The sequence below is a fragment of the Camellia sinensis genome, chromosome 8, assembly GCF_055761805.1.
Source record: "Camellia sinensis isolate YWXY chromosome 8, ASM5576180v1, whole genome shotgun sequence".
In the NCBI taxonomy this organism is placed as follows: Eukaryota; Viridiplantae; Streptophyta; class Magnoliopsida; order Ericales; family Theaceae; genus Camellia; species Camellia sinensis.
Window position 1 is genome coordinate 133,966,739 of NC_138968.1, and position 24,336 is coordinate 133,991,074.

At 36.6% G+C, this 24,336-nt stretch overlaps 2 protein-coding genes and 1 pseudogene across 2 annotated transcripts; all 3 read left to right on the forward strand.

Annotated features, from left to right (window-relative positions):
• The first annotated feature begins 3,811 nt into the window (after window positions 1–3,811).
• Window positions 3,812–5,817, forward strand: LOC145798066 (G-type lectin S-receptor-like serine/threonine-protein kinase At5g24080). Its single transcript, XM_082885530.1, has 4 exons — window positions 3,812–4,202; window positions 4,697–4,713; window positions 5,302–5,484; window positions 5,569–5,817. The coding sequence occupies exons 1-4, from the start codon at window positions 3,812–3,814 to the stop codon at window positions 5,815–5,817; spliced, it is 840 nt and encodes a 279-aa protein (XP_082741656.1).
• Window positions 5,818–12,480: 6,663 nt separating this feature from the next.
• LOC114272564 (rust resistance kinase Lr10) lies at window positions 12,481–14,161 on the forward strand. Its single transcript, XM_028214286.2, has one exon. The coding sequence runs from the start codon at window positions 12,481–12,483 to the stop codon at window positions 13,264–13,266; it is 786 nt and encodes a 261-aa protein (XP_028070087.2). The 3' UTR covers window positions 13,267–14,161.
• Window positions 13,324–14,247, forward strand: LOC145797130 (G-type lectin S-receptor-like serine/threonine-protein kinase SD2-5 pseudogene; annotated as a pseudogene).
• Window positions 14,248–24,336: the final 10,089 nt, after the last annotated feature.

Sequence of the window (24,336 nt, forward strand, 5' to 3'; positions counted from 1 at the left end):
TTGCAAAACAGAAAAGTACCTCTCACTACTGATGGAGCTGGTACTAAATCCTGCGCGGTAACAGCATACACGCGCCCCGTAGGCCCCTGGTCTACCTGCTCACCTCTCGGAGCAAAAGACTGCTGCACAGACTGGGATGACGAAGCTCCCGGATTGGCCTTCGAGGCCTGCACAGACTGAGCTGGCTGAAAACCCTGCGTCTGCCTAGAACCAGACGCTCCCGAAGTGGCACTCAACTGTGGGCAAAACCTCTTCATGTGCCCAGGTTGTCCACACTGATAACAAGTCAAGAGCTGCCCCCTGCCCAAACTCTGACTCTGCGGTCTAGCTGAAGAAGAAGCAGCTTTCTGACCCCCCACCCTTCTGCGGGCAAACAGATACCTTGTGACCCAGCTGGCCACACTTGTAACAGGTGAAATCCCCCTGACCACCTCTCCCGGAGCCTGCACTCGGCACTGGGAAGGTCGATCTAGCAACACCACCCTGCGACTGCTGAGGGTTATAACCCTTCTGTCTCCTGCCATCACTCTGACTATCCTGGCTCCTCTTGGAGCCTCTCTGACCCTCGTCCTCCTCCTGCATCATAAGCTCCATATGAGCTGCAGCGTCCACTAGGTGTCTATACTCTCGAATATAAGACCCACCAATTCTCAACTTGAGGCCCCGCCTCAACTTCCGCTCAAACTCATAGCAACGGCGTTCCTCAGACGCCACCAGTTCAGGTGCAAACCTAGACAGACTGGTAAAAGTAGCCTCAAACTCGGCCACTGACAAGCCCTGCTGATTAAGCCGGCTAAACTGATCCCTCAGCTTTTCCCTAGCTGCTGCTGATAAAAACCTCTCCTGAAAAGCATTCACAAACGCCTCCCAAGTACCACCAACACGAGCTTTCTCGTACTTCCACCATTGACCCGCATCTCCCTTCAGTTGGAAGGATGCCAAGGTCACTTTCAGTGCTCCGTCCTCGATGCCAAGCATCTCAAACGTCTTCGTTGTCTGTTCGAGCCATTCATCTGCCTTAAGCGGCTCTTTAGGATCCCCGATAAACTCGTCCGGATTACACCGGAAGAACTCCCTCTTCAAGAAGGAAGGCCCTGTCTCAGCTGCCTGATTCCCAGCTCTAAGAATACCCAAAGCTCCCGCTATCTCTCTGGCCAAGGCACCCATAGCCTGCTGACCTACTGGCTCGGCCACATTGGCCTGCCCAACTCCCTCCTGCACTGCCGGAATCTCACCCGGTAACGGTACTTCCTGCCTCGCAGGTCTACCACGCTTAGCACCTCTTCCTCGTCCTGACATCCTAATAAAGGCAACACAGAACGTTAGCACATTCATAAATGTGCCAAAACTAAACACTCACGTCCTAATGCATGGACAACTGTAATTCACTCCACATAAGCACATAAACACATAAGCACTTACGAATTTCATTTCCGGATAATGATAGTCCCGAGACGTTACTAGAGTTCCGGTTAGAAACAGCATTGATCAAGTGCCTTTCCAACAAGACTCCCAGAAACTCAAGGATCCAATCAACATCCTAGAAATTAAATCCCATACCCACATAGTCACATAAGCATGTTATCACTTAAGCACATAGCATATGACACTACATCTAAGTCTCTATCAAGCGAGACAAACCCATTGTGATCCTAATCACTTCCCACGTACCCAAAGTATTCGAACCCGGTACGCTCTGATACCAAGTTGTAACGCCCTCAAAATAATAACATTAAACCCATCAGATAAGACATGCATTTACATATAAACTAACCACATTTCTTTATTTCATTAAGTTTCATTACATAAGTATTACATGTTAACATCAAAACAAAATGCCCTACGGGCTTACAGCTTTCCAAGTTAACACTTGGTTTCAACAAAAGAGCACTAACTCGTTTATACATTAAGCCCTTGGCTTGAAGTTACATGTAATACATCAAAAGTAAAACAACTACACTATGTCCGCCTCTAGCCTCCCAAGCTATGTCCTTGGAGGTGGCATGCTTCCTGTACCTGAAAATGATATTCCCATATAGGGTGAGCCACAGCCCAGTAGAAATACACTAAACCAACCATGGACAATGACTAAAACATTAGCAATTGATAGTTGGTCAACACTGATACAATCACATAAATTACATATTTATGTCAACGACTTACAAGTCCCAATTACTCTTCATTTTCCCTTTTTCAACAGATAAGCATGCTAGCTCTATCATCATTTCCACAGATATGTATAAAAACTATATCTCACATTCAGATAAGCATAAAAGCTATATCCACATTCTCAACAGATATGTATATCAACAATATCCACAGATAAGCATACAAGCTGTATCCACACTTCACAACAGATATGTATATCAACAATATCCACAGATAAGCATACAAGCTGTATCCACACTTCACAAAGATAAGCATATGAGCTCTATCTTCACTTCTCTAGACAAGCATATGAGCTCTGTCTACGGAGTTCATCCCCTATCTCCTCCCAATACCTATCCGGTTTAGAGGTACATCCCCTATCTTCCCCTAAACCGCGGAGTACATCCCCTATCTCCTCCTCTACACATAACGTATATAAACACATTGGTTCTATATACAATCACACAATACACACAATTAATGTATTCTATCAACCGTCAAGTTCCATGACACATTCCATTGATTAGTTTCCGTTTACCTAATCATCATGCATTGTCTACAACAATCTCGACTATCCTCCACCGATAGCCTAAAGCAGTTATTTCTAAAACAGAAAATAAATGCACAAATGGATATTCAATCAACATTTCATTTCCTCATTTCTCACCAATTAATTATCCCAATTAATTAAACAATGTAATTAGGCCATTTTCCATAATTACCATTTCAACCCTTAGGTCCCATTTTCATCAATGATTCAACAATCATTCCATTTTTCTATGCCAAATATGCATCTAGGTTTATTATGAATAAAACCCCAACTTTTGTAAAATTACACAAAAGCCCCAAACTTTCACAAAATTACCAAACCAAGCCCAACATCTCAAAATACCAAAATTTAAAGACAAAACCCATAGAGAGGAGTAGGTTATCCCTACCTCAAATTCGGAGTCCCAAAGGAGAAGACGACAAAACCCAACGTGCTCCAAAACCCGAGATTTTCAGATTAAAATGAAGCCCTCGACGATCAACAACTTTTTTGTAAAGGCCAAAGGTGAGTAAATCACTCCTACTAGATCAAAACCTAGAGAGAAGGTAGAGTCTAGAGTGAGAGGCTCAACAATGGTGATTTTGGAAAAGTAAGAGAGAGAAGAGAAAGTGAAAAAGTGATTTAAAGAGTCACAAATTCGGGACTTTAACCCAGGTCTCCGCTCGAGCGTAAAACACCCCGCTCGAGCGGCCACTCACATACTTCCGCTCGAACGGCCAACCTCCCGCTCGAGCGCAGAATGCACTCGCCCAGCACTTTTGCAGAACCAGGCCTCCGCTCGAGCTCCCAACCCTACGCTCGAGCGGCACTCAGACAACCCCGCACGAGCGGCCAATACCACGCTCGAGCGTACAACGCTGCACAGGAAAATACTGAATGGGTGTAATCTACGCTCGAGCGCCAACACCTCCGCTCGAGCGTACAGGCCAAAAATCTGGGCAACTAGTTTTGGTTTCTAAACTCAACCAACCTGTAACAAATCCGCTCAACACATCCTATAACTCAAATACAAAGTAAGAAAGGATGCAAACAAGATAATAAACAACTACCAACATCCACGGACACATGTCCGGATCACTATACAACAAGGGTAAACCCGGGATCGCTATAACCATGGCACCACCAATGGGTCTATCTTGCACTATTAGTTATCATTTTGGTGATGTTATCATCTTTTTCATAGCCTCTGTACCCTTCTTCAACAATGCCGACCCACCTCCAATGGCAAACTTATCTACTTCTTGGATCAACAACCCCTTAATGACTTCCTTATTTAATTACAGTATAATAACTCCAGTCCTCGAAGCATTATCCAATGTCTCGCAAATGATGTGTGGCTTCTATTGCTCTTCTACTCCTCAACAAACTCAACCACCATCATGCCTCTTCAGTGTTGTAACCTACAGTAGAGGCCCGCAACTGGTTTGGTCAACTAATGGGGACTGCCTTGTTCAAATTAACGCCACCTTACAACTCACTGGAGATGGAGATGTTGGAAATAATGGTTTATAGGCTTATTTTGGGCTAACTTTGAGCCCAATTTTGAGTGGACCCTAAACGTCTTTTGGGATGGGTCCGAAGAGGTAACGTGTTCCTTGCCACATGGCAAGTCACACGATGAAGACGGTTCGTCAAAACCATTTATGAGTGAATGGGAACTTGATGTCGTTTTCGGGTTCATGGAATTGGACAAATTCAAGAATTAAATGTGGGTTTCCTTACATGGTTTGTCCCACATTGAAACTTGAAGAGAACTTATGTGTGTATATAAGTTCTAGGTGACAACACTTGGGTTGGGCCCCAAGGGGCACCCCAAGTTTGTAGAAGAAAGGAGTTATGGACAAAGTAAGACTTAGCACAAATCATTACGCGTGCGCGGGTGTGGGTCAATTCCAATATTAATTTTTTCAAAAATTATTGTGGGAATTTAATTCCAAATTTGAATTTGAAATTCAAATTTTTTGTCTAAATTTGTGCCTTTTTCATATTCTACTGCAGTTGCAAATTTCAGACAGGTTTTTTAAACTATCGGACAGATTCAAAACTGTCCAAGCAGTTTTTGAATCTGTCGAACAGATTCAAATTCAAAAACTGCCCAGACAGTTACAGGTTCAAAACAGTAACTATATCTATTCAGTTACAGGTTTAAATCTGTCCAGTTTTCAATTTGCATCTGTTCGAAACAGTGCACCAGTTCTAGTTTGAAATTTACACCTGTTCAAGTCTATAAAACCATATCTGTTCTAGTAGATTTTAGATCTGAAAATTGATAGAAAAATTCCTTTTGCTTCCCTATTTCTCTCATTTGCATTATTTATTCTTCATTCTAGTTTTAGAGAAAATCAAAGAGAGTATAGAACACAAGGTTCTAGTTCGCCGGACAAATTTGTTTGGAGGGCTACTATAAATTTGTGAAGATCATTGTATCCTGGGAGATAGACGCCACTCAACCGTAAGCACCGTAGCGGGGCGAATCTGTCTTAAGGACAGAGTGTCACACACTCGACTTGGTCTTTAAATATTCATTCGGTTCAATAAAATAAATTTGATACGTTATTTATTTTATTTTTTTGTTTTTGTTTCAATTTATTTATTGTACACAGAAGATTGTTCCAACAGGAGATTTGATATTGCATGACTCGGATGGCACTTTCGTATGGTCTACCAACACTTCATCAAAGTCTGTCTTGGGCATGAAATTTACCGAATTTGGAAACCTAGTTCTCTTTGATCCAAAAAATTCAGCTGTTTGGCAGTCATTTGATCACCCAACTGACTCCTTACTTGTTGGCCAGACTTTGTTTCTTGGCTAGAAGCTTACCTCCAGCACATCCCCATTGAATTGGGCTCCAGGTTTGTATTCTTTTAAGGTTGATGAGGATAACACTCTAGCTTTTTATATAGAATCCAATCCACCCTTGGCCTATTTTCAATGGCATTCAGATGAGAAATTTGTCAAATTTGAGAATGCAAGCTTTGATATACAGAAAATCCCTTTTACATCATCATCGTCAACTCAGTTCATAAGGTTAGATCCTGATGACCATTTGAAGGCTTATGAGTGCGAACGAGATTGTTATGCGGTGGTTCATTTGATGACATCATATATTGATGACTGACTTTATCCCATGGTGTGTGGCAATTACGGCATCTGTTCTTCAAATGGACAGTGCAGTTGTCTTCAGGATGCCACTGGCAACAGCATTTTTAGGCAAAAAAATTTTACGCAACCCAGCCTTGGATGTTCCCTTGTTACACCCATTTCTTGTAACAATTCTCAATATCACACCCTTTTGGAGCTTAACAATACTAGTTACTTTTACTTCAATTCATACATTTATTACTTGGTTGAAAAAACATAGCATTAGAGGATTGTAGGAAGAGTTGCTTAAAAAACTATTCATGCAAAGCTGCTTTGTTTGTATATGATTTCAATGTTTCAAAGACGGGTTGTTTTCTACTGTCGAAAGTGTTAGGTTTTTGTGATTGGCAATCCTGTTTGACAAAACTCCTTTCAGTTATAATTTTATTCGTTCTTTTATTTCAGTGAGGTTATGAGTGTTTAGATGTGAATCCAACCCCATTTTATTTAAGTTTTGGAAATGAAAATTTATTATAAACATTGAATATGTTTTGAAAATATGTGATGCACGTATTGAAGTTGATTAAAACTATGAGAGATGAGATGTATATTGTGGATTTATTCCTTTTGTGAAGGGATTGAATGACCGGTAGGCGGGTCATGGTGTTGAGAATTGACTTGTAATCACTTTGAAAATTGGCTAAACATGATTTTGAAACATGATTTCTAATTTTGGAGACGAAATTCCTTAAAATGGGGAGGTTATAGTGATCATGGTTTTGACTCGGCTCTTGTGATGTTCCGGACTTGAGTTTAATATTTTCATATTGTTGTTTATCTCTTTCTTGGAAAAAGAAAAAAATTTAAATGTTCTGTCAGTGCACATGGAGTGGACTATAGAAATTGCATAGTTGCAAAAAGTCCTGCCATGATTTTATGAAGTTTTGGGTAACATGTAATTTTCTCTTTTGAATTGATTATATAAGGGTATTCTAGATTAAGGTCTCATTTAGTAATATCACTTTTTAGTTTAAAAATTAAAAATCACTAAAAAAATTTAAAAAAAAAAACTAATAACTTATATCAAAATCAAAGATTTTATTCTCTCTACTTTTCGCACATCTTTTTGTAAAAAATCAAAAAATTATCCCAAACATACTATTTTTTTTACATTATATTTTAGCCAAAAAGTTACTAAAAAAAGCCTATTCCTAAACGAGGCCTTAGTAGGTGTTTGGTATGTATTAAAAAAAATTTTTTTTTTTTGTATACATATACTTATTTGGGTTACATCTATCAACATTTATCAACATTTCCTCTCTACTTCTCTACAAAAATTTCCTAATTCGTATTTAGCTTTGTGTTTTTCTTTAGCATCTTTTTGACTAAGTTTTAAATCAATACACATTTTTAAACCCTCTTTTTGAATTGTGCTAATAATATCACCATAAGTTAAGTTGTCATATTCAATAATACCAGAAGGTTGACTAAGAACATCCCTAATCTTATGAGCAAAAAAACTAGGTAGGTCATTAATAAATTTTTCTTTCCAAAATGACTTAGTGCAATCATCTCTAAGCATGACTCGAGAAGTGAAGACATCTTTGTACCATCTAAAATCACTTAAAGTAGGACAAGTTAAATTACTAAGTTGATCATGAATTCGAGAATGAATATTAGTAGGTGTTCCAATAAAATGTTTGACTATGGTAAATATTAAAGTATTAATACCATCAGGTATAGTGGAACCTATTTCTTCATCAAAAATAGGAAATCCTTCATCATTCATTTGGACAGCATATTGACTTGATTCTCGTTGGTCAGAAGTAAGATATTTATCCCACTAAGATTTTAGTGTTCCAATAAATCCAGTGGTGATTAAGATAACTATTTCGGGTTGAGTATAATCAGGATAATTAGTAAGATAACTATTGGAAACCATAGATAAATGATTGAGTTTCAAAAGTATTTGGTGTTCAGTAAAACCATCAATATTCCATTCATATAATTTTTTAGCAGAAACATAAAATTGATTGCTAATATTTGTTTCTTCAAATTGGAGATCAGGAGGTGTAGGTTTAGTATACCAATTTTTTTGTAAGAGTGGTAGGGTTAACTTTAGAATGGGTAATTTTATTAAGTTGAAACTGTTGTGCTAGATGATTAATTTCATCATCACTAGATGTGTCGGACTGGATAGGAAATTCTAATGGAGGCTGTTGTGTTAAGACAGTAATTCCTTTATTAGTGGATGTAGATGTTTCCTTACTAGTAGATGTAGATATTTTACTAAATATTTTCTCAATTGCATCTATTGTGGTATTATCTTGAGTGGTCAAACTTAATCGTTTTCTATTACTAGGAAGATTAATAAGAGGTTTGCCTAAAGGTCTATTAATGGAAGTATGACTAGTAGAATATTCTTCAAAAGAAGTTTCAATCTTATCAAGTTGTTTGCCAATAGTTTTTAAATATTGATTTGTATAATCATTTTGTTCAATTATCTTTTTAACCTTGGATGATTCATCACCAGGAAGTTTGAATGGGGAGGCTAGAACTATGGATCCTTTATGTTCAATAATGATTTTTTCTAAAGGAGGATGACTAGCAGAAATAATAGTATTAGTAAAAGTTTTTCATTTAGTTTTTGTGATTACATTAACGTTTTGGTAATAATTTTCTAAATAATCAAAGAAATTAATTTCAGTATTGATTTCCAAGCATAAATTTATACCATTTTTTAGTAATTTTTTATTGTTGGTTTGAATCATATTGTTTATAATAATCATGACGTTTTGACGTATTGGCTGTAGATTTGTCTTCAGCATGAAGTTTATTTAAGTCAGGAATAAAAAGTTTACTAAGAGTCATTAATTGTGGATTAATAAGAGGAACAACTTCGAAATCAGTTTGAATTGGTGAATCTTGAGAAACAGTATCTTCTTCTTGAAGGTGGGTATGTATAGAGTAAACTGGTTGGCTAATCTGGGAAGTGGAGGTATTATCGACCCCTTTCATTTTACTATGTTAATTTGACCAATATGAATGTGACCAAAATTTAATATATATATATATATATATATTTTACATCTCAATTTATCATTCAAAAATCAATTTAACTTCTATTCTTTAGAAAATGTGATGACCGGGTCTCATTTTCTCTCTTTCTTTTCCTTCTTTTGGTGTCGTTCTCTTTTGGCTCTCATTGGGTTTGAAACGTTCGGGGGACGTTCCCAATTGAAAACCATTATTCTTGTCTTGTTCGGTGTCGATTTTCATAAGTTCCGAAGAGCGTGGGGTCAGGTCCAAAGTGCCCGGGAGTGAAGCGAAAATCTGCTGGGCTGCCAGGCCAGGGCCGCACGTGAGGGGGCCCACCCGTACGTGTGGGAAGAGGGGTGCTTGGCTGGGGAGCGCACTACTTAAAAAGCAGGTGCGGGCTGAGGTGCGGGAGGATCCCCGCACGTGTGGGGATGAGGGCCGCACGTGCGGGGATGAGGGCTGCACGTGCGGGAAAAGGCACTCCACATGTGCGGGGATGGGTGCCGCATGTGTGGCACTCTACAGTCCAAAAATCCCTGTTTTTCTTCTCTTTTGGTCCGAAAATGTATCTCATTTTTGACATTTCCCCCTCTCTCTAAACCATATTTTCCTCCTTCTTCTCTCTAGAAAACCTCCTCCAAACACCAAAACACTTTGATTCTTTGTGATTTCTTGGGTTAGATCATCACCATCTCTCTCAATCTTGAAAGGCTAGGGCAAGAGTTTCCCTTGGAGTGGTAGAAATCAAGCTCCCTCTCATCTTCAAAGTTAGGGTTTCATCTCTTTTTCCATCAACAAGTTTAAGGTAGGGATTTTTGAGTTATATATACTAGTTTTGCTAACTTGAGGATGATTTAAAGAGTTTTCCTATTTCTTATATTGATTTTAACAATTTGGTTCATAAGTGTGAAGAGTTTTCTAAAAAATGAATTCGTGTCATAATCTTTTACAAAATTAGAGGGCTTCCTTCTATTTAACTCAAAGAGGATAGTTTTAATAGGACTTTATTAATGAGGTGAGAAAATGTTTGTTTTGAAATAAAAACCCTAGAAACTTTAGGGGTTTTTGGAAAAGTTTGGAAATGGCTAGGGTAACTTATTCTTTTGTGATAAAAGAAATGGATTGTGTTGTTTTCATAATATGGTTTCAAAATGACAATTATATGAGTATATTGAAATGAGGAAATTCTTCTGAAAACTATTGTTATGTATATGATGATATATGGTTGGAAAATTATAGACATGGAGAAATGATATTTGAAGAAAATACTACATATGCTCATGGAGAGACTAACTTATTTAAATTGTGCGTGGTGAGAGATTGTTGTTGTTATGAATGGATGTGTTAGCGAGATGTTGTGGAATAATGTTGCTAGAGAAGGAAAGAAAATGGGGTTAATTGATCATGTTGTAGAGATATATGAAAATGGAGAAATGTTGTGAGATCATAATTGTTGTACTACATTCTCAATTGAATTATCATCATTAATATGCATGAAGTGATTTATTATCATTAGTACACATTCTCATCATGTTTATTTTAAGAAGGATTCTATTGTATTGAGAATTATGAAAATGTTAATGGGGTAAATACGTGGTAAGTCCGGATAGGGGGTGTAGTTGAGTTGGATAAGTTGGCCTGAGTGTCCTTGGTGAAAGATCAGAAAGCTGGGCGGATAGGTGTCGAGCCTTCCGGTTAATACCAGTAAAAATGACAAATTGGCAGTACTCGTAGAGTCAACTTGCAGACACCAGCCTAGGGATTACCAGTATCGTATTTGCCACTCCTTTAATTAAAAGAAATGGAAGGTTGAAGTTGATGAGAATGCATAACATCTTTGAAGCTTGATGACTTTCAAACTGTGCATTAAAATGATGTTCTTTTTAATAAATTGCATGGCATGGTAACACATTTGCATAAGATGTTGAAAATTTATGCACAATTGTATATACTTTGTGAAAATTCTCTACTGGGCTTTATGCTCACCCCTATGGGATTACGTGCAGGTAAAGATGCTGTGATCTCGCCAAGCTAAGGGTGTGGACATGTTTTGGTGAAGAGTAGATCACTCTTTCTTTGTTGTAATTTTTGTAAAGCCTAGGGCTAATTTGGAGTGGGTCCGAGTGACCATTTTGTGTAACTGGGCTATTGCCTCGGAAGGTGTAAACGCGTAAGGGTATTTCTTTTATTTTTGGAGCTATGTGTCACACATGCTATAGATTCATGTTTTCTCTTAAGTGTGAATGTATACCGTATGCAGAATTTTTGTATTAGACCCATTTTATTATATATGTGAGAATGGAAGGATTATCGTCTTTGTGTAGTGAATGTTTATCATTTTGGTGTGTTCATGTTGTAATATTTTCGGGGCGTTACAGAAAAAGACTGTGTCATGAAATTTATAACTACAGAAAAAAAAAAGAGAAAAAAAAAATGACATAACTTTAGACTTTCGGAATCATAACTAAAAAAAAAAAAGTCATAACCAAGAACAAAAAAGTCATAACTAAATATCTCAAAATAATATTACAACTAAAAAAGAAAATAACGTAATTAAGGGTACATATGGTATGAACGTGTGCATAATAGAATTCTCCATTCTTTTTGATAAGATTAATTAATTGTATAATTGAACTACTAATTTTTTGAACAATTTTATTTTTGCCATCAGTTGTGGTCTATAATCAAATAAATTTTTTTGATGTAACATAAAAATTTCATTTGAAATTTTATTTTACCCCTCAAATTAATAATTATAAGTATACATTTCTATTTCATAGTCATTACCTATATAATAAAAATATTTTGTTATAAACTTGTAATAGAGACTATCAGAGTCCCGATCATTTTTAGCATGTGGGACCCGTTTATTTTTAGAGGTGGAAGGAAAGAGATTCGTAGTGAGGGCATTGAAAGTAAGGGGATTAAGTAAAATTGTGTTTATTTTGATGATAGTTGTTGGTGTAGGGATTGTTAAATTATTTTTATATTAAATAATAAAACAAATAAAAAAATACAAAAACATTACATTAATGTTCAAAACAAATTCCCAACATGTAAAAAAATAAAAAATAAAATAAAATAAAATAAATAAAACAATAATTTTTACTTAACAAAAAATATAAAAAATTAAACATTAATGCTAAAAAATAAGCCCAACATGTAAAAAAATATAAAATAAATAAATAAAAAATAGTCTGACACACTATTTCCTAATACTAAGTCCTAATCCCCTCCTCAAGCGCCATCCTAATTCGGAAGGGATTATAAATCCCCTCTTCATCTTCCAAAACAAATATAATATTAATGAATCTCACCCCCACCTCCACCTCCACCTCCATCTACATCTCAATCTCAATCTCAATCTCAATCCTCTCTCTATCTCCCCAAAACAAACCGTCTGAGTCAAGGAATGTGTGCGCCTGTTTTTGACGTAACAAAAGGAGTGGGGACCGTAAACAACATTTCAAGGACTCTTGCAATAATTCTTGTAATAGTGATTTAAGAGTGATTTGAAATGCATCACTTTCCTCGCTGTTCTGCATTTGCCGGACACTAAAGCTGGAGTTTACAACTCACCTTTCTTCTTCAACCTTCTTCTCCCAACAAAAGAAAACCAAAAACTGGTAGTCAAGAGGAAGAAACAGAGTTCTAAATTCTAATGGATCTGTGTTGTTGTTGCACTATTTATTGTTATGTTACTGCTGCTGCTATCATCACCTTTTTACTGTCCTCTGCACCTTTCAGCAATGCCCAACCTCCACCTCCTGCTTCTGCTTTACCTTCACCTCCACCTCCACCTCTACCTCCAGTTCCATCTCCATCTCCTACTCTTGTTACAAAAAATGCTTCTGCATCTGGTGTTGTTAATAGTCCATCTCCACGTCTATCTTCTCCCTTTGTACTTCTACCTCCATCTCCATCTCTATCTCGATCTCCTGCTGTTGTTGTTTCTCCACCTCGAGCTCCATCTCCATCTTCACCAGCAGATTCTTCTAAAAAAAAACCAAGGCAACTCATAATAATCATACTTGGGTCCAGTCTCGGAGCTTTCTTTGGTGTATTTTCTGTGGTTGCCTTTTGCTTTTACTTTTTTAGAAATAAAGGAGAATCCAAGAAACTTGATGAATTCTATGTCGATCAAGTACCATGGATGCCTATCAGGTTCTCTTACAAAGACTTGAGAGCCATGACATGCAATTTCAATGATAAGCTCGGGGAAGGAGGATTTGGGTCAGTGTTTGAAGGGAAATTAAGCGATGGCACCAAAATAGCAGTGAAGCGTCTCAATGGTTTTGATCATGTTAAGAAGTCATTCTTAGCTGAAGTTGAGACAATAGGCAGCATTCACCATGTCAATTTGGTAAGATTAATTGGATTTTGTGCTGAAAAATCATATCGTCTTCTAGTTTACGAGTATATGTCCAATGGATCCTTGGATACATGAATCTTCCAAAGGCACCGAGACCTCACTCTTGGGTGGCAATCCAGAAAGAAGATCATCATGGATATAGCCAAGGGACTAACCTATCTCCATGAGGAATGCAGGCAGAAAATATTTCACCTAGATATCAAACCCCAAAACATCCTCTTAGATGAACAGTTCAATGCGAAAATTTCTGATTTTGGATTGTCAAAACTAATTGATAAGGACCAAAGCCAAGTTGTAACAATGATGAAGGGAACACCAGGCTATTTGGCTCCTGAATGGGTGAACTCAATTATCACTGAGAAAGTAGATGTCTATAGTTTTGGTGTTGTGGTCTTGGAAATGTTGTGTGGGCGCAAAAATTTGGATAGGTCTCAGCCTGAGGAAGATATGCATTTACTAAGTTTATTTAAGAGGAAAGCAGAAGAGGAACAACTTCTGAATATTGTTGATAAATACAATGATGACATGCAGATACATAGAGAAGAAGTTGTGAAGACGATGAGGGTTGCTGTGTGGTGTCTCCAAAGTGATTTTTCTAGGAGGCCTTCAATGTCAGTGGTGGTTAAGGTCTTGGAGGGTTCTGTAGAAGTTGAAAACAATTTGGATTATAACTTCACAACTCCTGTGGTACAAAGAGCAATCAGAGTTGCTGGAAACGAAGAGGATGCCGTTGGTGCTGCTGCCAGCCCATTATTTCCATCAGTTTTATCAGGACCAAGATAAAGCAAGTAGTTTTCAACAAACAAATTGCAGTTGATTGTTTGAAGTATTGAGTATTTCTTTCTCTACTTTTGTTTTTGTTTTGTTTTGTTTTTTTTTTTTTTTTTTTTTTTGTGGGACTAATAAATTTTAGGATTTCAATTTATTCTAGAATTAAACATCACTATTCAAGGGAAGAAAACTTTCAAAATTGTACAGTTCTCTGTTCACACCACTCTTGCCTGGATGTGGTTGAAATTTGTACAAGACTTATCTAAGAGTCGTATTTCTGCTTAATTTTGTGAAAGGTCTTGTCAAATTCCCTGTTCACAAACCCAGGTCCTCTAATGCCCAAATATGTGGTGAACTATAATTCCAGAGTTTTATTTGTGCAAATCACTCCTGCTGTTTTAGGCAGCGTGTTTTTCACTGATAAAATTTTGACTCTCAATAATATTCTTCATTTTTGTTTTTTCTAAAAGTTCTTCCATCATCATTGCCTAAGAACATATAGAACTACATGAATGTTGCAAGCAAGATTAGATTTCCAATAGTTTTAATTCAAACATTCTGATTAAGTTCTGTAGTAAAAGGGAAAAGTATCCATATTCCGTGAGACGATGTGATGTGAGTTTCCCATGATTAAAGTAAAACAAGAGAATATCAATTATTGGGTTTTTCAAACTTCCTTTCCAAAAGATGTCTAAGACGGAACAAAGCCGGCTAATAGTTTGGAGAAATTCAGAGACATTTTATGACTAAAATTAATTTAATTGATGAAATATGTTCTTGAATTGCTTGGAAAGAAAACATTTTGTACATCTCTTAGTCTACAGAACGAGGCCTAAATTTATATACATTTAAAAAGTATAACAATTGTGATTTTTTTAAATATAAAAATTTAATAAATTTTCCTATTGTATTGTATTTAATAAATTTTTTAAGTATATCAAGATTTAAGTGGATTTAAGAAGTAAACACAAAATTTGATTAAAATATTTTTTAAAATACTAAAAATATAAAAATACAAATCCAAAATTTAAAAAGTTATTTTTAAAACTCCAAACCAAAGCGATGACAATTTAGAAAAGAAAAAGAAAATTATTTTCTGTGTTTGGTATAATCTGAAAGTATTTAATAAATGTTCTGTCTGTGCACGTGGAGTGGACTATAGAAATTGTATAGTTGGAAAAAGTCTTGCCATGACTTTACAACGTTTTGGGTAAGAGTAATGTTGGGGATTATGAAAATAATTATGAAAAAAATTTTATTTTTAGATTATACATATAATAAAATATTATAGACTAATTAAATGATGAAAAAATTTGGTAATATATTTTATGATATTTTTCTTATGATTCCTAATATTATTTTTGGGTAACATGTCATTTTCTCTTTTAATTTGATGATACAAGGTAGTCTAGACTAGGTTGAAGTAGGGTAGTACGAAAAATTGATGAAAAAAAAATTCGCTCAAGATGACTGGAATTTTTATTTTTGTTTGTTTTTCAGAACATTTAGTTTGTTTTAATTTTGAAATTGTTTATATTGATAAAAGTTGAACTAACTAAAATCTTAGATTTACGTTTCGTTTGGGAAGCAATGTTGGGGCAATTTTAGTTATAAAAAGATAAAATAAATTTTTAGTCCAACAAGATAAAACATCACATCCAACTCATAATTATTATATTTTTCTTCTCACAAAAAGTCAAAAAAGTTAAAAAACCTTTCCTAAACGAGACTTTTTAGCCCGAGTCTAAAATAGCCAAAAAGTCAACCCACTTTCCAAATGAACCCTTAAAAGTTTGTATATTTTAGGCTGTGTTTGGAAAGGTTTTGGAATCATAGTTCTATCCCTACATTCTAGTATGATGTTTGGTTTGAGTTTTGAAAAATTAATTCAACCCCTCCTTTTGAAAACTCATTTCAAACGGGCTTTTAAATTTTGAAATTTGGCCAATTGGTCGTCCCCCGGATATCGGGCCGGTCGTCCGGTCAATTGATCAGCTGGTTGACCTGAACAGTGCGATTTTTTTTTTTTTTGGTTTTTTTTTGCAATTGGCACTTGTGTTATATATATATATATATATATATTTTAATAAAACAATATTTTTGAATTTTTTTACATTTTTTTATGAGCTTTTAATATATTTTTGAATTGTGTGTTTGGTTTTGAGTTATAAGTTTTTGTATTAGATATCATATATCATATCAAAAATTTCTCACTCAATTCAAAACTAATTCACCAAACAAATTTTCTATACTCAAATAATAATTTCAAAACTCACAAACTTAAAATACAACTCTATTCTCAAATCATATTTAGAAAATTCTACCAATGCTAATTTTTTTTAATGCATTATAAGAAAAGTAACTAATAGTATTCATTTGATATTTATAGAATAACTTTTACTTTATTTATTTTCTATGTGAAATTTTATAATTTTTTTTTTAAATTTCATGTTAGTCATTCATTTACACCGAATGGACAAAATCAAATCGCAGCATGTTCGATATTTGTTTGGGAACCTCAACCAATAAAATTGAAACATTGGAATTGGTACAAAATTTTTGAGAAAAAAAAATTATTTTACCTCTCAAATTATCATTCATAAATCAATTTATTTATTTATAAATCTCTTTTCACCTACTTATATTTCACTTAATTCAATTTTTTTTTTATATATTTTAATAAGTCTTATGAATGACATAATTATCAAAATACCTTAATAATAATAGGGTGAAGCACACATTAATGTTCACATTAACAGTGTGAATGTTTCATTATGAAATATTCCCATTATCAAAATTAATTAATTTGAATGTTTATAACATGGAACATTTAAAATAGTCCAAAATAGGGCACACAAAACTGCTAAGAGTTCAAAAGTTATTTGCAAGGGTAAAATTGTCTATAAATTACCTTAAATATGAGAATTAAGATTTAGCAGATTAAATGTCCAAAATAATAGAATTTATTAGAATATAAAAATATATTATGGACTAATTGAGATGCACATACTTTTTCTTTTTTTTTTTATCATAGAGATGCACATACTTGAAAGTAGATTTTCTAATAAATTCCCCCTATTTTTTAATAAGATTAATTATATAACTAAACTATTTGTTTTTTTATAAATTTTATTTTTGCCATTAGTTGTCTTCTATAATCAAACAGAAGTTTTTGACGTAGTATCAAAACTTCATTTAAAATTTGGAAAATTCTGAACATATATAAAATTCATAGAAAAAAACTTAGCAAGAATGATATGGCAATGTCATTATTGTAAATAAATCTATTTTTAATGATTTTTTTGTTTTGAAGTAAAAGGTCCACGATGAGCTGCATCATTATGTATGAAAATTATGTATAAATTTTTTGTTTGTATAGTATTATTCTTAAAATTTTATTTCACCTCTCAAAGTAATAATTATAAGGGATTTTTATTGATAAGTCCAATTTAGAAGTGTTTTAACCCAAGAAGTCCATGAAGGAATTTTTTAACCCATTTAGTCCCATGTATGTATAGTTTTATTCCATAAAGTCCATTTTCTTGATTTACACTATTTTCTTGGACACTTATGCCCTTATATTTAATTTTGATACCCTTATAAATATTTTTTCAACGATTAGCAATTTAATGATGTGAACATTCATATTTTAAAATTCACATTTGTAGGAATGTAAATTGGCCCGTGGGCAGCCCGAAACCCGCCTGCGAGCCAGGGTGGGCCCGGCCCGTTGACAATGTGAATATTCACATTGACATGTTAAAATTCACATTAATAGGAGTGTAAAATTGGCCCCCGTCCCGTGGTGGCGCGAAACCCGCCCGCGGCCCATGGGCGGCCCGGGGCGGGCCCAGTCCGGCCCATTGACAATGTGAATATTCACATTGACACGTTAACATTCACATTGATAAGACTATAAAATTGGGCCGCGGCCCATGGACAGCCAAAAGCCCGCCCGCAGCCTGGGGCGGGCCCGGCCCAGCCCGTTGACAATGTGAATATTCACATTGACATGTTAACATTCACATTGATAGGAGTGTAAAATTAGCCCGTGCCTCGTAGCTGCCCAAAACCCGCCCACGGCCCATGGACGAGCCCGGCCCGGCCTGTTGACAATGTGAACATTCACATTAACATGTTAACATTCACAATGATAAGAGTATAAAACTAGACAGCAGCCCAGGGCGGGCCCGACTCGGCCCAGCTCGGCCCATTGACAATGTGAATATTCACATTGACATGTTAACATTCACATTAATAGGAGTGTAAAATTGGCCCCCGTCCCGTGGCGGCGCGAAACCCGCCCGCGGCCCATGGGCGGCCCGGGGTGGGCTCGGTCCAGCTCGTTGACAATGTGAATATTCACATTGACATGTTAACATTCACATTAGTAAGAGTATAAAATTGGCCCACAACCCATGGATGGCCAAAAGCCCGCCCGCGGCCTGGGGCGGGCCCGGCCCAGCCCGTTGACAATGTGAATATTCACATTGACATGTTAACATTCACATTGATAAGAGTGTAAAATTGGCCCACAACCCGTGGGCGGCCCGAAGCCCGACCGCAGCCCGAGGCGGGCTTGGCCCGACCCGTGACAATGTGAATATTCACATTGACATGTTAACATGCACATTGATAGGAGTGTAAAATTAGCCCGTGCCCCGTGGCTGCCCGAAACCCGTCCATGGCCCGTGGGCGGGCCCGGCCTGGCCTGTTGACAATGTGAATATTCACATTGACATGTTAACATTCACATTGATAAGAGTGTACAATTGGCCCGTGACCCGTGGGCAGCCCGAAGCCCGACCTCGGGCCAGGGCGGGCCCGGCCCGTTGGTAATGTGAATATTCATATTGACATGTTAACATTCACATTGATAGGAGTGTAAAATTGGCCCGCAACCCGTGGGTGGCCCGAAGCCCGATCGCAGCCCGAGGCGGGCTTGGCCCGACCCGTGACAATGTGAATATTCACATTGACATGTTAACATTAACATTGATAGGAGTGTAAAACTTGTCTGCTGCCCGAAGCTCGCCCGCGGCCCGGGGTAGGCCCGGACCCAAACCCGGGCCACCCCGGGCCGCCCATGGGATGCGAGTCAATTTTACACTCTTATCAATGTGAATGTTAACATGTCAATGTGAATATTCACATTGTCAACAGGCCGGGCCGGGCCCGCCTCGGGCTGTGGGCGTGTTTCGGGCAACCACGGGGCACGGGCTAATGTTACACTCTTATCAATGTGAATGTTAACATGTCAATGTGAATATTCACGTTGTCAACGGGCCGGACCCGCGTCGACCCGGGGCCGAGCTTCGGGCTGCTTACGGGTTACGGGCTAATTTTACACTCTTATCAATTGTTAATGTTAATATGTCAATGTGAATATTCACATTGTCAACGAGCCGGACCGAGCCCGCCCTGGGCAACGGGCGGGCTTCGGGCCGCCCACGGGCCACGGGCCAATTTTACACTCTTATCAATGTGAATGTTAATATGTCAATGTGAATATTCACATTGTCAACGGGCCGGACCGGGCTCGTCCCGAGCCGCCTATGGGACGCGAGTCAATTTTACACTCTTATCAATGTGAATGTGAATATTCACATTGTCAACAGGCCGGGTCGGGCCCACCCCGGGCCGCCCACGGGCCGTGGGCTAGTTTCGGGCAGCCACGGGGCGCGGGCTAATTTTATACTCTTATCAATGTGAATGTTAACATGTCAATGTGAATATTTGCATTATCAACGGGTCGGGCCGGGCACGCCCAGCGCAGCCCACGAGCCATAGGCGGGTTTCGAGCCGGCCACAGGCCGCGGGCTAATTTTACACTCCTATCAATGTGAATGTTAACATGTCAATGTGAATATTCACATTGTCAACGGGCCGGGCCGGGCCTGCCCCGACCCGGGCCCGGACCCGGGCTTCGGGCTGTCCACGGGTCATGGGCCAATTTTACACTCTTGTCAATGTTAATGTTAATGTTAATATGTCAATGTGAATATTCATATTGTGAACGGGCCGGTCTGGGCCCGCCTCGGGTGACGGGCTGGTCTCGGGCCGCCCACGGGCCGTAGGCCAATTTTACACTCCTATCAATGTGAATGTTAACTTGTCAATGTGAATATTCATATTATCAACGGGACGGGTCGGGCCTTTTTTTTTGGCTTGTGGGTCGGCCCGGCCCGACTCGAATTTTTCGGGGCACCCACGAGGATTGACATGAGCCGGGCCCCTACACATTGACGATATAAACATTTTTTTGACGGTGTGAACATTCACATTAAGGGTATTTTGGTAATTATGTCACCCATAGGACTTATTGAAACATAAGAAAATAATGTGAACTAAATGGAACATAACTAGATGAAAAGGGTATTTTGGTCTTCTTATCTCAAATTGGACCTAATGGAATAGTCAAAAAGAATATGGGTTGGATGGAATAAAGCTCTTAGAAAATGGATTTATCAAAAAAGCTCCCTAATTATAAACTTATATTTCTATTTCATAATCATTAGATATATAATGAAAATCCTTTATTATAAATAATAGAAATCCTTTATTATAAACTTGTAACAAAGATAGTCAAAGTCCGATCTAGGAAATATCATTTTGACTATCAAACTTTCACATATTTTTCAATTTAATCTCAAGAATTCGATTAATATCAATTTTACACCCAAATTTTAAATTTTTTGATTAATTTGGCCCATGCCTTCACATTCAGTCTATAATTAGCCGAAATATACTGACGTGACACTAAAATTTATTTAGAATTTCATTTTGGAAAAATTATTTATAAGTCCTATTATGAGAACTTATTTAATGTGAAATCCTGTATAATTTCTTATAGAGTTTCAAGTCTTATTTAGATAGAAATATGTTCCATAAGGCCCTATGAGTTGTAAATAAATGGTATTAGTGTACTGTTATACTTCTTATTTATTTTCATATTATAGGTTATTGTATCATTCAGTATATTACGTTTTTGGAGGCTTTTAGGAAAGTGGATTGTGCAGACTACGTCCGTGGGCATGAATGTCACCTTGATCGCAGATTCCGATGGATTTTGAAAATGTTGCTTGTTTGGATGAGGATATGGCCAAAACTATTGTCAAGGTTGGAGGTTGTGTCTTGTTTATTTCTGCTGATTTGGACTCCAAGTGGTTGAGGGAAGGAGGTATGGTTTTTGCTTCTCCAATCGGTGATATTTGTTGTTGTGTGGTGCCAATTGTTCATGTTTCATTGTCATCTTATCTGATATGGCTTTGACAATCTATTATAGCCATCCACTGGCACACTTTCATTAGCCTCCAATGACATTACATTTATGTAGTAATGCTAACCCACATCCTCAACGTTGTTATGTCTTTTGTGTGTTACGTTCGGTTGTATTTGTTTTTTGATAAGATTAATTATATAACTAAACTATTTGTTTTTTGATAAATTTTATTTTTGCCATTAGTTGTCGTCTATAATCAAATAGAAGTTTCTAACGTAGCATCAAAACTTCATTTAAAATTTGAAAAATTCTAAACATACATAAAATTCATAGAAAAAATCTTAACAAGAATGATATGGCAATGTCATTATTGTAAATAAATCTATTTTCAGTGATTTTTTGCTTTGAAGTGAAAGGTCCACAATGAGCCATATCATTATGTATGAAAATTATGTATAAATTTTTTATTTGTATAGTATTATTCTTAAAATTTTGTTTCACCTATCAAAGTAATAATTATAAACTTATATTTCTATTTCATAATCATTAGATATATAATGAAAATCCTTTATTATAAATAATAGAAATCCTTTATTATGAACTTGTAACAAAGATGGGTCAAAGTCCAATCTAGGAAATATCATTTTGACTTTCAAACTTTCACGTATTTTTTAATTTACTCTCCAGATTTCGATTAATATCAATTTTACATCCAAACTTTAAAAATTTTGATCAATTTGGCTCCTGTCGTCACATTCAGTCTATAATTGGACGAAATGTGCTGACGTGACACCAAAATTTATTTAGAATTTCATTTTGGAAAATTTTTTTATAAGTCCTATTATGGGAACTTATTTAATGTGAAGTCTTGTATAATTTCTTATAGAGTTTCAAGTCTTATTTAGATAGAAATATGTTCCATAAGGTTCTAGGAGTTGTAAATAAATGGTATTAGTGTACTATTATATCCCTTATTTATTTTCATATTATAGGTTATTGTATCATTTAGTATATTACATTTTTTGAGGCTTTTAGGAAAGTAGATTGTGCAGGCTACGCCCATGGGCGTGAATGTCGCCTTGATCGCAGATTCCAAACGATTTTGAAAATGTTGCTTGTTTGAATGAGGATATGGCCAATAGTATCGTCAAGGTTGGAGGTTGTGTTTTGTTGGTTTTTGCTGATTTGGACTCCAAGTGATTAAGGGAATGAGGTATGGTTTTTGCTTCTCCAATTGGTGAGATTTGTTGTTATGTGGTGCTAATTGGTATGTTTCATTTTCATCTTAGCTTATATGGCTTTGACAATCTATTAGAGCCATCCATTGGCACACTTTCATTAGTCTCTAATGACGTTACATTTAGGTAGTAATGTTAACCCACATCCACAACGTTGTTATGTCTTTTGTGTGTTACGTTCGTTTGTATTTGTCTTTGAATGTGTGTTGTGTCATTGTTGTATTCAGTGTTTACATACGTGTCACATTACATTGCGCAAAATTACTAGGTTTTTAATTTTTTTAATTGAATGTGGGTTGAACCCCATCGTATGATCATGAAATCAAAGTTACGGTGGGTTGGTGGTGATGGTGGTTCAATACATGGGTTGGGTTGGGATGTTATATGTTACATTTAGGAGGTTACATTATTCATAATTCAGCAATGAAGTATTGGAATGTCACATTGGGTTTGGGAAGAGAAGCATATAGGAATGTCAGTGGGTTTGAGATGTTACATGTTACATTTACGTTAGGTTTGGGATGAGAAGCATATGAGAATGTCACATCAGGTTTGAGATGTTACATGTTACATTTATGTTCTGAATTTCAAATTTCCAATTATATAAATATGATCACAGTCTATGGTAATATTGAATTACCTATATATGGTATTGCTATTAATCAAGTTATTTTGAATTTCACATATATGATATTGCCACTAATTAGGCTATTTTGAATTTCAAATTTCTAACCATATAGATATGATCATAATCTATAGTAACATTGGATTTCCATATATGGTATTATCATTAATCAGGTTATTAATTAATTAAAATTGGAGATAGATGTGTCCACAAGAAAATCACATGACCTATTAGGTTATAAGTTTTTTCATAAGACCATATTTTGTATAAGTCTTCCAAATAGGACTTATAAATAATTTACCCTTTCATTTTTTTAAATATTTAAATTTATATTTGGTGGGCAAATTGATTTTTAAAGTATAGTTTTGGGATAAAATGAAATTCTAAATAAAATTTGGTACCACGTTAGCACTAATTGTAAACGAATGTGACGGCAAGAGCTAAATTGATTAAAATTTATAAGTTTAAATGTAAAATTAATCTGTGGCTCACATTTGATCTGTGGTTTCTATTGCCCTACTCAACAAACTCAGGCATGCCTTTTTGGTGTTGTACTCTTCGGCACTATAGATTATTTAATTGCACCGAAACTAGTTTAGTCTGCTAATCGGGACCATCCTGTTCAAATTGACGCCACCTTACAACTCACTAGAGATGGAGATTTGATATTGCATGACGCAGATGGCACTTTCGTATGGTCTACCAACACATCAGGAAAGTCCGTCTTCGGCATGAATTTCACTGAATTGGGAAATTTGGTCCTCTTTGATCAAAACAATGCAACGGTTTGGCAGTCGTTTGATCACCCAACTGACTCCTTGCTTGGCCAGACTTTGTTTTGTGGCCAGAAGCTCACCTCCAACAAATCTGCATCAAACTTGACTCCAAGTTTGTTTTCTTTTGATGTTCAAGACTATTACGAGATGGTGGTGGCTTATGTAGAATCCAATCCACCCTTGCCCTATTTTAAATCCTATGTAGGAGTGAAATATGTTAAATTCGAGAAAGAAAGCTTTTTGGGGCGAAAAATCCCTTTTGCATCATCATGGTTACCTCGGTTCATAAGGTTGGATCATGATGGGCATTTGAAGGCCTATCAGTGGGATGAATGGAATTGGAATTGGAATTGGAATGTGACGGCTGATCTGATGACATCGGATATTGGTGACTGCAGTTATCCCATGGTGTGTGGCAATTACGGCATCTGTTCTTCAAATGGACAGTGCAGTTGTCTGGAGGAAGCCATCTACAACAGCACTTTTTGGCAAATAAATTCTAGGCAACCCAGC

Excerpts from the sequence above, each read along its gene's own strand:
- LOC145798066 (XM_082885530.1), top strand. The coding sequence starts at position 3,812 with ATGGCACCACCAATGGGTCTATCTTGCACTATTAGTTATCATTTTGGT. Across the intron at positions 5,485-5,568 it reads ACCCAACTGACTCCTTACTT|GTTGATGAGGATAACACTCT; the intron begins GTTGGCCAGACT and ends TATTCTTTTAAG.
- LOC114272564 (XM_028214286.2), top strand. The coding sequence starts at position 12,481 with ATGGATCTGTGTTGTTGTTGCACTATTTATTGTTATGTTACTGCTGCT.